At 35.4% G+C, this 16,609-nt stretch overlaps 1 protein-coding gene across 2 annotated transcripts in view; it reads left to right on the forward strand.

Annotated features, from left to right (window-relative positions):
* Positions 1-16,609, forward strand: part of Nup205 (nuclear pore complex protein Nup205) — a 738,550-nt gene that overhangs the window by 293,460 nt on the left and 428,481 nt on the right. For both annotated transcript variants that reach the window (XM_090387115.1, XM_090387116.1), the window contains exon 18: positions 13,571-13,760. In XM_090387115.1, the coding sequence (XP_090243241.1) occupies positions 13,571-13,760 (190 nt within the window). The remainder of the gene's footprint in view (positions 1-13,570; positions 13,761-16,609) is intronic.

Raw genomic sequence — 16,609 nt, forward strand, 5'->3', positions numbered from 1 at the left:
TACTGCTTTCAGATATTGTTAATCTCCTTGAGTGATAAGTAAATTAGAATTCTATTTATAGTGGCTATATGAGAGGGCATCGAATTATATGATGGAAAAATTGTATCAGATGAGTTGACAATTACCCAAAAAGACTATTATTGTAGAGACTTTTTATATAAAAATCGCATTAAAAAATCAGAAGTATCTTTATGATTTCTCCCAAAAAAGGGGGGGGGAAGGGAGGGAGAGAGAGAGAGAGAGAGAGAGAGAGAGAGAGAGAGAGAGAGAGAGAGAGAAAGAAAGCAAACAATACAGTCATGTTCATTATTGCCAGTTAAAAAAGAATCTGAACCTTCTTATAATACGTTTTATCATACTAATGTATGATTGAAAACTGTCATTTATCTCTTATTCCTCTATATGTGATAGTGTATAACCTTCCTACCTCTACTCTGCCAGATAGTGACTGGATGGACTCCGAGTAGTTCGTATGCGGGGTGTTGTCGAGGCCACATTATGTCAAGGAACTGGATATATTCTTACCATGTATACGCCATATCCAAAAATTTCATTACTTCATACAGTATACATACATGTCTCCCCCGGGGCGCCTCCGTAGCCAGGTGGGAAGGAGCACTTCCGCGTAGCACACGCTTCATGATTAGACCGGGGTTCGAGCCCGTCACCACCAAATACAGATAATGCGGAAAGATCAGGGAATGACCACTGCATATCCCGGAGCAATATGGCCTTAGTTGCTAATGCTCCTAAAAACCAATAACATGTCTTCCCCACTTTTTCTTACTATTGAATACACCATTAATTGTCAAGCTAATAGAGTAAGCTTATATGCGAAAAGATCTAAATCTCCCAAACACTTCCTAGTTCATTTCATAAATATACGTGGTCTCAATTCTAATCTTAACGATGTCCATTTCCACTTCCAATCTGCCAAACCCCATGTAATTTTTCTGACAGAATCTCAGTTATCAGTTGATTCAACTACTCTTCATCTCAGTTGCCAAACTGTTCACTGTGTGATTCCTTTTGCCTCAAATGTGGTACTTGTACATATGTCTGTTCCGATATTCCCTGTCAGAGACTTGGTAATTTGGAATCTCCTCTTTTCGATCTTCTCTGGCTTAAAATCTCTCTACCTCATTCTGTAAATTTCATCTGTTGTGTCTACCGTTCTCCCAACTGTGTTAATCACTTGGAACTCTTTGACTTCCTCTCTTTGCAACTTGACTTTCTCCAATCCAACTTTTCTAACAGTGAGGTATATTTCATTGGTGATTTTAATGTTCACAACTCCAGCTGGCTTCCATTTTCTAGTCACACCGACCCAGCCGGTAGAGATGCTGAGACTTTGCAATTACTAATGACCTTGCACAGGTTGTTCATTTACCTACCAGAATACTGGACAGTCCTAACCATACAGCCAACATGCTTGATCTTTTTCTCACAAACAACCCTTCTAAGTACACGGTCGAAGCGAGAGGTTCTTTAGGCACCTCAGATCACAACTTGGTGATTGTCTCTTCTCCAATGGAGCCTTTATCTCATGGCTATTCCCAACCTCATGTTGTTTGACCTTACAAGAATGCAAAATGGGATGACCTGCGAGATTTCTTCTCGTCTTTCCCTTGGTCGGATTGCTGTTTCAAAACTTCTGATATCAATCTTTACTCAGATCGTGTCAGTGAAATTATTCTTGTAGGAATGGAATCCTTTATTCCACACTCCACTTTAAAATCTCGTCTTTTATCTAAACCTTGGTTTTCCAATAAATGTGCTATGACTGTTCAAGAGAAGAACATTGCATATCGTAATTGGCTTGTTTCCAGTTCTTCAATTTCATTTTCTAGCGCGCAACAATTATAAAGCAGTTATTAATCAATCCAAACTAGATTTTTAACAGGCTAAGAATAGAAAACTTGCTTCTTGCCCTAATGGTAGCCGAGTATTCTGGTATCTTGCCAAAGCTATTGGCAGCACCTTTTGCCCATCTCTGCTCCCACCTCTATCATAACCGGATGGTTCTGTTGTCACTTCAGCCAAGGTTAAAGCTGACCTGCAAGCATGCCATTTTTCTTCCAACTCATGTATTAATGATCTTGGTAAAACACCTCCCACCATTCTCAACATGCTCCATTCAATGCCCAATGCCTCTTGAGGTCTTCTGTCAAAAGGATGTCAGAAGGATTTTTACGAATCTTGATGCTAAGAAAGCTCCAGGTCCCGATGGTATTTCTCCACTTGTTCTCAAAACCTATGCTCCTGAATATACTCCTGTTCTTTGCTGCCTTTTTTCACTTTCTTATTCCAAAGTGTTTTTCCATCTGCTTGGAAATTTGCTCATATTCAGCCAGTTCCTAAAAAGGGTGACAAATCCCTCCCATTCAGTTATCATCCAATTGCAATTACTTCTACTGTTTCTAAAGTAATAGAGAAATCAATTAACCGCCAACTCTTAAACTACCTAAAAACCTTCCGTCTATCAATGATCACCAGTATGGATTCTGTCAATGTCAATTCACTGGTGATATTCTGGCTTATGTTACCCATTTATGGACAAATTCAATGGAAAAGTACGGTGAAACACAAGCAGTTGCTCTTGACATCTCAAAGGCTTTTGATTGTATTTGGCATAATGGTCTTCTAAACAAGCTTCCATCTTATGGTTTGCCAACTGTTTTTTTAATTGGTTATCCAGTTTTCTCTCTGATCGCTCACTGATCATGATGGTAGATGGCTCTCTGTCTTCTAACTTCTCCACTAATGCTGGTGTCCCCCAAGGTTCAGTTCTTCCCCCCCCCACTCTTTTCCTCTTGTATATTAATGACCTGCTTCCATTGACTGGAAGTCCTATCCATAGTTTTGCCGATGATAGCACATTGCATTCCACTTTCCATTTTGAGAAACCTTGCCCTTCTCAATCAGCTTCAACTTCTCGAATATCCGGTACCAATTCCTTAAATGCCGATCTCCAGATAATTCTCCAGTGGGGCAAAGACAACTTAGTTGATTTCAATCCTTCTAAAGCTTAGTCTTGTCTTATATCTCACAAAAAGGATTCTTCTGCTCCTATGCTTATCTTTGGTGACACAATGCGATTTCTAGGCATAATGATATATCTCTTTTGGGGATTACCCTGACTTGTAATCTCTCTTGGCACAAGCACATTACAAATATTGCTTCCTCTGCATCCAGAAATCTTGGTTTTCTCTTTTGCTCTCGGCGTTACTTTTCTTCCAAACAGCTGCTCACTCTGTATAAATCACAAAGTTACCCTGCCATGGAATATTGTTCCCACATCTGGGGCAGTGCCCCCAAAACCTCTCTCTCTCTCAAGCTTCTAGATTCCATTCAGAAGAGGGCAGTTAGGTTAATTAATGACTCCTCTCTAACAGAGTCTCTCCACTGACTGTCTTATAGACGTACTGTTTCTGCTGCATGCCTTTTCTACAGATACTTTCGTGGGCACTGTTCTTCTGAATTGGTTTCTATAATTCCCACTCTCTCTTTCAAAGCAGTCCGAACACATGGCACCATTTACATTTACTGTCCAACTTCAAACCCACAGAACCAACTTTTCATCTTTCTTGTTTATTCATTCAACTGCTGTTTTCTGGATCAACCTTCCTTCATACATATTTCCTGAAAATTACGGTCTATTGAAGTTTAAGTCCAATGTCAACAAATATCTTCTTTCATCTTCTCAACCTCCAACCCAAGCACGGTACTAAGTACTATAGGTTCTAATACCTCTCATGTTTGGGGTTTATATAAAAAAAAAAAAAAACTATAGTATAATAAGCCAATGCTATCTAGTTTAGGATATGACGTATCATAACAATGTCAGCAAGTTACGAACGGGAAATCTGCGGATACTTAAATATTAATAAACTTCCAAAATCTTGCTGTCTCAATTCAGAATAAACCAAGGATCTTGACTAGCTCTATAAGCTACTTATAGAAAATAATTTAATATAACAATTAGTCAATAAAATGGCTAAATATAGCTAAAAAACCTCTCGTTCGCTGGCTCTGCAAATTTGTAAAACACGTGGATTGGATACCCTTACCCAGTGCTTTTTTTGTGACGGTTCGCAACGGTACGGCATACCGGCGCCTTTATTAACAGTGACGTGTGACATTTGGAAGCAGTGCACTTGGAAATTTGTGATATTCCGTAAATTTTTTTCACATGTTTATCTGCTATTCAAAAAACTTAAAATTACTTAACTAAATTTACATTTTGCACTGTCTATTGTTAAGATATTTTCTATATAAAACTGTATAACCATTTATGTAATTATAAATTACTCAGTCGGACCTCTGTTTAATTATTTTGAATTCCCCTTGGAAGTTACATTTAAAATAGTTTCCATTGAGCTAGAAAATTTTGATAGAGTGAACACATTAGGAGAGAATTAACTCGCTACGCACTGTTCACATTTCTCGACTTCAGGCAATTTAGGCAGTTAGTGCTGCTGCACGAATTAAGAGAGCTGAAGGGATTACCATTCTACAACTTATTGGTACCTGGTAAAAACTATCCGACCAACCGTCCCACATATGGAGAAGTCGCGCTAGTCTGTAGTGAGCAGATCAAGGTGTATTCCCAATGGGCTCTTGCCCACCTTCTACTGCAGTGGTGTCCAAACATTTCCTGTACAGGGGCCATATTCAAAAAAAAATTCAAAGTTAGATTTCTTTAGTGCGTTACATTTGCCATATCTTGTTGCATGTAAAAGTAAAATTCAAAATATTCAAAAATTTTATTAAGTACAATACACAATTACATTTACTGAACAAAAACATTTAATGAGAATTTTTTTGATAATTAACAAAATTTAAAATGCTCTTTTAGTTTACTTTCCTCGCAGGCCGTAGATTGTGGACACCTTTGTGAATCAACCATAAGCTCCCCGTTCGAGAATTATAAAAGTGATTTTCTATTACCCCGACAAATAGTCATCTGTTGTTTCGTGGAAGTGCGTTATCCACATTTTTCCGTAAATTTTCCCTATCTCTGTTTACATGGTCACAGTATCTGAATATCCGAATGACACTGACATTTTGTTCAGTTTCAAAAAAAAAAAAAAAAAAAAATTCAAATTTAAGAACTAGGGACAATACCGATGACGAGAGAAGGAAAATGAGGACAATGAAGGCATTAAACCTTCTAAGCATGAATTGTTGGCATTTGTGAAAATGAAGTTAGAAAATTGTCAATTAGGTTACAGTTAAATGCAATTCGTGGATTTTTGGGAGAGTACCTAATTGAAAAGATGGTTTTGGAAGAATTGAAGAATTTGATGGACGCTCTGATTATGATACCAATTTCATCGAGTGAATGTTAACGAGGATTTTCACAAATGAATCTGCTTGTCTGCCCAACCAGAGCTTCGTTGATGACAAAAACAGTTTCTTAAAACTGTATGCCCATCGCTGACTCACTTCGATCCAGCAAAATATGTTGATTCATGGCTGCTTCGGAAACGTCATTCAGCAACCGACACACAAAGAGGAAGAAAAGAAGTCAGCATAGGGTGTCGGATGAAAACTTAATAAAAATTTGGAATATTCTACAAAAACTTTATTATAAAATTATTTTTACTTATTATTTTTAAGGGCCATAGTCTAATGAAGCACCCTTAAAATGTCACTCAGATATCTGCCTGTCCATCCGTCTGTCCTAGCATTGTATCTCTGGAACCACTCAACCTATTGACTAGAAATTTTGCATGGGCTTGTGCATCAAGTAGGCCAACATAACACCATATTGATCATTGTTGAAAAAAATTTGTCTGTGAATTGGTGGGGGGTTAAATGTGGGGGGGGGATAAAATGTTGTTGACAGCCTATAACTACACTGTTGGAAAGAGCTCAACGAGTATGTTTAAAATAAAATTTAAAGTATTTTTAAAATTAAAAATGGCGGCACCAGACAGGAAAATGTAAGTAATTTTCGTGTCCCTCCACTCTATTTCCATCGCTAATGGAGCTAAAAGAATTTAAAAATCACATTAGCCATGCGTTATTCAATGCTTATCAAGGGAAAACTATTCTGATTGAAATCAGTCATTTACTTTTTGTGTTAAAATTAAAAAAACAAAATTTTATTGCACTTCAATAGCACACTTCTTTGTACTAAGTAACTCTCCTTTTGGTGACAAAAGGGTTGCTAAATAGTTAGTTAATAATTCTATAAAGGTCATTTATAAATTTTGCGAAGAGAAGTATTTTTTAACAATTTTCAAAGCTGGAGTTGACCCGGCAAGGAAGTACTCAGAGAGCCAGTGTAGAGGTGGTAGTGGAGAGGCACCTGCGCAGAGACTTGCATGGCCCTCACCTGCCAGTCGCTTCTCCAGGAAGAAGTTGGTCGCTTCTCCCATCCTTGTCATTCACAACAACTGGAAAGACTCAAATAGACAACATTTTCGTTATTTCCTAAGTTTTAGGCCAAGCCAGGGTATAATATACACTTTTTTCATTTACCAAAAAGTTCTCTATTTGAGATACTACAATAACGACCATTCATGTCATCCTGAGTGCCTGGCACTCAGTAGTTGACCAATTTATTTACTTATTTTATTCACATTTTAATTATTTTTCTATATATACTTGAATAATTAATTTATATTTAATAAACTGTTTTAATATACTAAATTTGTTGTTCTTATTCCAAAAACATTACTACGAAAGCAACAATATCAGGAAAAACAAATTTTTAGAGTACTTTTCATATCCTTTTAATTTTCAATTTTTCCTAATAGCAAAGAATGAGTACCGGCACCTATTTTTTTTACAAAAAAAGCACTTCCCCTAACCGATACTAAGTAATAACCTACAAAATCTCTATCTAAGTTAAAATTTAAACTAAGTATTGTAACTAGAAATATAAAGCTACCCTATAAAATAAGTTTATATGCCAATTTAAGTTAATAAAACAGAAAAAACTTCTCTATTTTCCTGAGCCGTAAAAACTTCGCCTGCACAAGGCTACCCTCATTCCCACACAATATTGATCTGAACTCTGTTTGCCACAACTAACTTCTAAAATTATGCTCAACAACTTGATGACTGACTAATCGGAATTACAGCTGCATACTGATTTTCAGTGTAATAATCATCAAAAGATAATATTAATAAAGGCAAATTGATGCAAGGATGCTGATTTATTTAGAATTGGCCCTTAAAAAGTCAGATAAAATCATATATAGCTACTTGTCTAACAATTTTTGTAATTCTATTTTTTGCTAACTAACATCATCTCATAAAAATGAGGTGTTGTAATTTCAGTATTGTGATCACGGACCTAAAATTTAAATAAAACATTCTCACATGATACCAAAAAATTTCCACCTGTGTTCTCTAAATTTCATTTTCAATATCATGGAACTGTAAACAAAGTTATTAGTGGGACAAACGTGATTTCACAGATATGCTTTTCGTTTTTGGAAAGGAGTTTAAAGTGAGCCTCTTCGTTCTGATAAACATGCATTAAAAACTGTAATTCTTCTTTCTTGCCTCATTCGTAATTTGTATATTTCTTGGAGTGGCATGCAGGCTATGTCTTTAGGGTTTACTGCTAGCTATTTGTTGATTGTAGTGATGAGATCCCACTGATATAGTCAGATTTGCTTCAACTTTAAATCATTGTTGTATTCATGTGTTGCTCTAGTGTAGTACTTTTGCTGATATTCATTAAAGTGAAACCTATCATATGGTGATATTGGCAAACAGTTAACAGATGGACATCTTTTTGAGTAATGTAGTTATAAGTTTGGGATATTTGTTCAGTTGCCACTGTTTCTTAGTGAATCTGTCACTTAATCTTAGATAAAACATCTTGAATATTACTGGCACATGATACACTTCATCCGGAAATGATTTTGCAGACTCATTGGTATAATTTTTCTCAATGTAGACTGCACTTCTAGTCAGAAGTGACTGTTCTTATAAAGATGGGAATAAAAGTAGTGTGATAATATTTTCTGATTCTATTGAGGCTATTGTAACCGTTTCAAGAAGCTTGACGGGTAATACAGTCACCAGAACTTTTATCACCGCAAAAAGAATAACTAGATTTAATTCTTGTCTTGCTTTAAACTATCCTACAGTCTGTCCTCGTATAGCACGATAGTTGCGTTCCTAGAAACTCTCGTGCAATGCGAAATCCTGCAATATAAACAACAGACCCTATGGGAAAAGTAGGGTTAGGTGCTGACCACCCAAGATTGAACACACATTTGGAACCAAAACATTACCAAACAATAAATAATCGGGTAATTTTAATCGTTATAAAATACGTTAAGTATTTTATAACGATTAAAATACGTAATAAAAATATTATAATAAAGTATTTTTAGTATTTTTTAATACTTAAAAAGTATTTTTTACGAATAAAATACGTATTTTATTCGTAAAAAATTTATTATATTAAATAAAACAGTCGTAATAAAATACTTACGTATTTTATAATACGTAAGTATAAATTATAATACGTAAGTCGTAATAAAATATTGCTAATGCTTTTGCTTCTATCGTAAGCAGACTTGTTTTTTGTTTGATTTTCTATCCAAACAGATGACAGCCGTTCGATCTCTTCCAATTCTTGTGTCTTAATCTAATGGATTTTAATTACACTTTGAGTTGTTCCCGCTGTGAAAATTGTTTTTATTTTCTCTGCATTCTTTGTAATTCTCGGCGTTGCCTGATTTAGGCCTATAGCACGTGCAATATCACATGGCCTTTCATTTCGCTCAAAGCGTTTTTTTTCATATTTTTTCTCTATCGACAGAGGCGGACAGAAGCCTTATGGGGGAAACCACGGTGGGCCGGAGGCCGGTGTGATTTTGGCCATAAACCGTAGTACGAGGCCACTATAAATTTTCCCGGTTAAGGATTTTTGATCCAGTCCGCCTCTGTTTATCGATATTGCTTTTTTTTTTTTCTCTGAATCTGCAGTGTCTTAGCCAGAACGCTTCCTTTTCACACCTTTTAAGTATTTTACTCATTTTTAGGGAATAAAGCACAATTACAAAACGAGGAGGCACGCTTGATACACATACACAAAGCTGCGCGCGTGTAGCAACTGAATAAACAACACCGTAAAGGCCGAGATACACTATTAACACCTCACATTTTACTAAAGCACATTTCTGGGGGTTACTACCATAAAACAATAAAAACAATTTCCAGTTGTGTTTCTGCTAGTGGAATCTGTTATAAACTGGTAGTAAACTCCATCAAATTGCATTTGCTATTATATCGATAACTGGAATTGTGTTGGTTTTTACGTTATTATGGTGAAATGTGTTTCCCCTTCACTGATATAAAACACATAAATACATTTTCAGAATCTTCTTCATTCCTATCGTGTTGCGTTCAGTTGGGGTGATTCCGCATTCGACTGCCATTTCTTGTAAACACAAAGGCGAATCGTGTATAAGCGAATTCGGTTCGTGTTATATAAGATAACGTTCCCCTATTTATAAATCGTGTATGATCGAATTCGTGTAATGTAAACACGTGTTATACGAGGGCCGACTGTATTTAGAAATTTGCAGAGAAGTAGTTAGTGAAATACAAGGCTTGCTGCAGACACTTATATAATACTATGATTCTGAGAACTGAAGCTGGCTATAAGATTATGAGGCCATGGAATAGTAATGGGGATCTATCAAAGAACTGAACAGGTGTTAGAACTAAAGGTATATCCAGTTGGAAAAGTTCTCTGGAAAGTACTGCCATAATCAATGATATGAGATATCTTGGGAAACTGTCACTTACTTATTGAAAAAGAATCTGAAATATTACTGATATACATGACACATTCCAAACCTGAAATGATGACACAGGACTGTATCATATTATATAGAACATGAAAAGATGGACTCACAATCTAATCAAGTTACTCAAGAATTAGGAAATTCCGTAGCATGTAGTTAAATAATTTTTTTCCCCTCTTAGTATTTACATGTGAACACTCTTTTGGATTGACAGTATTATTGTCTAGATATTTTAGAACTAGACACTTGTGCGATCTCTGAAAATGGATTAATAGAGCAATTGTTGTATATGAATGTGAAAATATCACAAGTAGCTGATGGGATTTGTCCAATGATATAAAATAAAAAGGAACCAGCAAGCAAACAAACAAACAAACAAACAACCCATCATAATGGATTGCTTTATTCTTCCAGCTTGCAATAGTAAGGATGTTTCTTATGGTCATAAGAATGATTGGGAGTTGGTCACATTTCAGCTTTGTACAGTCTCTCCAGGGCCAAATTGATCGACTAAGATCTCATCATATGCCCTTCCCCCTCCTATCATGTCTCAGCAGAATTGCAGGCACTTTTAATTTCATCCACTTACACTTTCTTGCCATTTTTGTCTAAATGTTATTTGAATCCTCAGACATGTTGATCTTAATATCAACATATCTGAGGATTCATGTCAGCTTTTATGTCCTTAAAAGATGATAGCCACTTTAAATCATCAACTTTAGCCCCTGGCAAGCATATCCTGGTCCTGTTTAACCCCTCTCTCCTATTTGCACAATATATTTCCTGTTATCTTGACAGCATAATCACTAACTAAAGCTACTCACTGTGGGATGAAGGATCTCTGCCATTTAGGATGTCTTAGTGTTGGGCTGCTGAGTGTGTGATGGGTCCCCTCTCTTTTAATTCTTTGAGGGCATCAATCCTATTCCCTAAGCCCTTATATAAGCCCATCAGAATACTAAGTTTGCATTTAATCTCCTCGTTCTGTTTGCATCAAACACAAAAGAGGCATCCACTATGGAATATCATGCTCTTCTAAAAATATCTTTGCAAAAAAAAACACAAGTAATTAACATAATATAATCCTGATTCGTAGGAGAACAGTTCTCGTGACCAAAACATTTTCACTACTTTGAGCTCTTTGCTGCTATAATTTGAGGCATAATTTTAGTCTGATTTAATTTAAAACAGTACATGAAACGTAGCATATGAAAATAAGAACACTATCCACAAATTTTTATGGAAGTATTACGTTATTTTAAATTGTGATACAGTTACATAATAAAATCATGTTTGTATTGCTGTAAATTTATATTTTATACACCTAATAAAAACACTTGTGATATTGATTACAGTTCTATAAAACTATAGGAAACCATCTAATTGCACTGTATTCTTATGATGCTACATCATATGCATTATAAGATACTGCATCACATACTTATGATGATACATCATATGCATTATAAGATACTGCATCACATACTTATGATGATACAACACAGTGGTGGCAGAACTGCTTTTTTAAGCAATTCTGAAAGCCAAGTAAAGATAAAATTTCATCTTAATCAGATGGACACAAATAATTAGCACACTACTAAATAAACAACAAGTAACAAAAAAACAATATTTTTTAAGCAATAAAGAAAGTTCCACTTGCAGCTCTCACAAAGTGATCTGATATGAAGTGGTTACAACAGCTGCTTTTTTTTTTTTGAGCTATAAATTGTTAAAAATCAGATTATAACACTGGTCGGTATCAATTTCGTTCCTGAAATAATTTTGACAGATTCTTGTAGGATATATGTTCAAAACTGGGATGCATGCTTAAAAAGTTCTCATCCTCCTCAGTTTTCAAATATCATAGGTTAATGACCGAAAACCATAAATTTGTAGTTGATTTAATAATTTTTCCATCTATTCCATCTATTTATTTTTTTATAGAATGATTGGGAGATTTCTAAAGCATTCAGAAGCTTTTTACAACATTCAAGACTGTTCGAGCATGCTCTACAATATTGTTATTTGCATAAGAAATGTCGGGATTTTTCTGGAATGCCTAACTTTTGACAGAGTTCTCTAGAAATGTTGAGAGCCTTCTAGAAACTTCTCTACCAATATAAATACCAGGGGTTCTGCACCAAGCAAGCATTTTTGTATTTCAAAAAGTGTATATGTTTCAGTGTGAGCAAGTGGTGTTTTAGTGAATTAGTGTTTATTACTGTAATCAATACCACTTGTATACCATGTGAAATTAATAACATAGTTTATTAAGCTAATCACCTAAATCAGTATTCAATTTAAGATGACGTTTCAGACATCTTACTGATACCCATCATCAGACCATGCTGTTGGGAACAAAGAAATATAAAGGGTTACAAAATTGAATATTATACTAACAATTACCAATATTATGATTACAATTGAAATTACAATTACATAACTACAATTCGAATAAGGTAATTAATTGTGGATAATAAGTCTAAGGTATTGAGTTTGAATTACCATTAAAATAGAAAACAGATATTAAATTAAGTAAAACCAAATACATAAAGATTACATTTTTACCTGCCGTCAGACTTCTCTTGCCAATGCTCTCAGAAACCTGACATGCATACAGGCAAGGGTGTTGTATTTATTTTCACTTGATTTGGATAAATTGAATGTACATAGACCTTTAAAAAATACAGTCAGAACTAGTCCATCCTCATCCATTGCATCTTTTGGGGAGACTGTGTTCACATGCACGAGACAGAAGAAGACATGACAATGTTTATTGCCTTGGGCAGCCAATAAAACTAAAGCGATGTGAAGGGTCTTTAGTTTTATTGTTGGTTGTTTTTAGGAATAAAACTAAAGTAAGCACTGCTTTGTCCAGTTCAGAGTCACATGTGTGAAAACAGCCAAAAGCACATCTCATCATTCTTATTAATCCATAAGGTATCACCTAGTTCAGGTACAAAATTCTTACTCATTTGATCTAAAAGCCAATATGGAAAGAAGAAATGAAGAAATGGAAAGCGGATGGTTGAAACCATCCCCTTTCCATTTCTTCACTTCCCCCTCTCCTCCTGTGTTACTGCCATCATAAAACAGAAACTAACTACAAGCCATGAACATAAATATGAATGGATTGGGGCAGATCCGTCATATATGAACTGAGTCATCTACTCTAAGTTTGCATATACTGAAACCCTACTGTATTTTAATTTTGGCATGCCTTAATTTGTATTAATATATGATTTGGTTTACTTTAAATATTCTCCCAGTATTATGATTTTTTGTTTTGTTTTGGAACCAACATATGTATTTCTTTCAGGTTTAACAAGTTTTCACTTACTAACTGCACCGATTGATTAATAACTGAATGAAGACTAACCTTGAACAGAGTTGAAGATTAATATCTTTTAATTGCAGTGTTATAATTCTGGTATAGTTTAACAAAACATGAAATTTTGTAATAAACTGAATAGCAGGCAGTACTGAATGCACACAAAATGTAGAAACTTAATTGTAGACTGACTATTCAAACTTTGATTGATGTGGCCAATGTTTTGACACCATAGTCTTATAATAATGATACAAGCAGGCCTGTAGGATTACAGTGGTCTTGACAATTTTTTTCAGATGCAACCCCCCCCCCCAGAACTGCTATTAGTATCTAATATGTTTACAAATCAGTGGAAGGAAATTCTTAAGTGTAATTTTAAAAAATGCTATTTTTTAAAATCATGTGAGTTAATCTAGACCTGAAACCATAATTTTCTTTGCATTTCATGACATAGGGCAAAAAGAGCTTGAAGAATGCACATTGCTATGCCTTCAGCTTCTCTATGGGGTTCTCATGAAACAAGACTCTTTCTTACATCAAGTACGGGAAAGTTCATCTGGTCTTCTGGTTACCAACTTAGAGAATTTACTGATGGGAATTAATCCAAGAAGTGGTTATGCTGATCATCTTGTCATAATTGCCAGGTGTAGTATATTTTTCATAAACTAACATTTTGAGATATGAATTCCACACTACAGTATACGCTATTCCTAGAAGTATTCGAAAAGATTACTTTCGAAGATACTTATTCAGGAAAATAACCGTAGTATTAGTAATGGCAAGTGATGTAAGAAACAAGCTTATACAGCATCAGCAAAAAAAAAAAAAAAAAAATTTCCCATATTACCTATCTATACCCTCTAACAGGCTGTCTGGTTCTTTCTTGAAATTATTCAGACTATCTACTTGTACAACACCAGATTTTTTCCAACAATCAACTACCTCCTAGCTTAAGAAAAATTTCCACGTATCTATCATGCAGCCATCCATCAATTTGAATTTATGGGCTATCCTGGTAGCCCTCATGTGCATCGTGTGAGTAAGAGGAAGGATTCCATTAGTGCTGAGCTTACTCAATTCATTCAGAGCCTTAAACACCTCAATCAGATCTACTCGCAGGTGTCTAGTCTCAAGATGTGGCAAATGCAGAACTGAAGATTTTCCCAGTAAGAGCACACTTTTGTCCTTCTTACTAATATTGTTGCTTTTCTCTTCACCTATGGCATGCTATAGTTAGCATAATTGCTGATGTGGCTAAGAAATCTCTAAATCAACAACTAACCATCTCTTCACCTGCTCCAACAGTTCCACATCCTTCTGTAAATGAAGCTTCCAGACCTGTAAGTGGTACTCAAGATGGCTTGACCTTTCTGTATACAATGTGATAATGGCTTCCTGAGTCCTATTGGCAGAATTCCTGTATACCATTGACAAAACCCTATGGGCTATCCTGGTAGCCCTATCTGCACTATTCAGAGAAATGTTTATTTAAGTCCAAAAAAAAAAAAAAAAAAAAAAGTGACTCCAGCCATGGTGTTAATTACAGCTGATAGCTGTAATTGTCACCATGGCTTCAGTTGTCAACTTCCTACTACGATTAAATCCTTGACCATTTTATGGTAGTAGGTAGGGAATATTTGTTTCTCCTTCAATCCAGTCATTTGCAAAATTGGAGAGTACTATCTTCTTGACTATGTTCTTATCCATCATTCCAGCAGTCCTGACCTGAATGCTGTGGCATTCAGGTCATGACTGTGTGTTGGCTAATTCTGTAACATCGTTATGTGTACCACTTTTTTTTTTTTTTTTTTTTTTACAAATTTTCATTATAAAATTTCTAGGAAGTCTCTATTTTCTTTCACCTTTGTAGGTTTCAAATATTTTTATACATTATGTTTCTGACTTACTGAAGTCGGCAATATGAATTTAGGCCTTAACTGGCCATATTTAGTTCAGGACATCTAATCTGATTAGATAATGATATACGTTGTTGAGTTTTGTTTTATCAATTAGACCAGCAGTTCCCAAGCGGTGGTTTGCAAACCCCTGGGGGTTTGCGAAAGTGCTCCAAGGGTTCACACTAAAAATTCTATAATGGCGTCTGCTTAGATTTACATAGGTATATTATTGTAAACTACAAAATATAACTAATAATAAACAATAAAGTAAAATTAAATTAAATAAAAAGTAAAGAATTGCTAAGGAAAGAAACCACATCTCCCACAATTCCTTATAATTAGTTTACTCTCTTACAGTATATCATGTCAAATAAATTTTTTTTTATTCTCAAGGACCATTGTTATGTACAGGTAGTAGTTTTTTATGTACAAGTTTTTTTTTTGTTATTTTAGTACCTATAGTACCTTATACTTAGTATAAGTTGAAAGAAGATACTTGTTGACATTAGACTTGAATCTGTTGATTGTAATTTTCAGGAAATACATAAGAAGGGAGGGTTGTTCCATAAAACGGAAATTGAGTGAATAAATGAGGAAGAAGAAAAGTTGGTTCTGTGAGTTTGAACTTGGACAGTAAAAGGATGTTGACTGGTTGCGACATGCGTTTGGATGCTTTGAAAGAGAGAGCGGGAATTATAGAAGCCAATTCAGAACAGTGCCCGTGGAAGTATCTATAGAAAGGTCTATGAAACAGAGAGTGGGGAGACTGTTAGAGATGAGACTGTTGCGCGGGTAGCACAGTTGTATCGTCACCATCCTCCTCACACTAGATGGAAAAGGCCCTGGTTCGAATCCCGTCGATGACACAAGGAATTTTAATGAACATTTTTCACTCCGTGGCTGAGTTTGTCAGTCTCAGACACAATAAATATATGGGTAGATGTAATCATATACAGGTGACCTTAATATCATAATTTGGTTTATTTTGTTAGAGATGAGACATTAATTAACTTAACTGTCCTCTTTTGAATAGAATCTAAAAGCCTGAGAGGGGTTTTGGGGGTACCGCCCCAGACATGGGAGCAATGTTCCATGATAGGCTGGATTTGCGATTTCTACTGAGTCAACAACAGTTTGGAAGAAAAGTAATGCCAAGAGAAAACCAAGTTTTTTAGATGCAGAAGGAGAAATATTTGTAACGTGCTTTATTCCAAGAGAGATTAGAAGTCAGGGTAATCCCAACGATCTTGCCTAGAACTCAGAGCGTCATTGAAGATAAACATAGGAGTAGAAGAATCCTTTTTTTTTGCAAGATGTAAGACAGGACTGAGTTTTAGAAGGACTGAAATTAAGTTATCTTTTTCCCCACTGGAGATTAGCATTTAAGGAAATGGTAGTGGATATTCGAGAAGTTGAAGCTGTTTGAGCAGGGAAAGGTTTCCGAAACTGGAAAGTGGAATCCAATATGCTATCTTGAGCAAAATGATGGATAGGATTTCCAGTCAAAGGAAGAAGGTCATTAATATACAAGAGGAAAAGAGTAGGAGAAAGAACTGAAACTTGGGGAACACCAGCATTAGTGGAGAAGTTAGAAG

The sequence above is a fragment of the Mastigoproctus giganteus genome, chromosome 13, assembly GCF_048544385.1.
Source record: "Mastigoproctus giganteus isolate SK-2022 chromosome 13, ASM4854438v1, whole genome shotgun sequence".
NCBI classification, from domain to species: Eukaryota; Metazoa; Arthropoda; class Arachnida; order Uropygi; family Thelyphonidae; genus Mastigoproctus; species Mastigoproctus giganteus.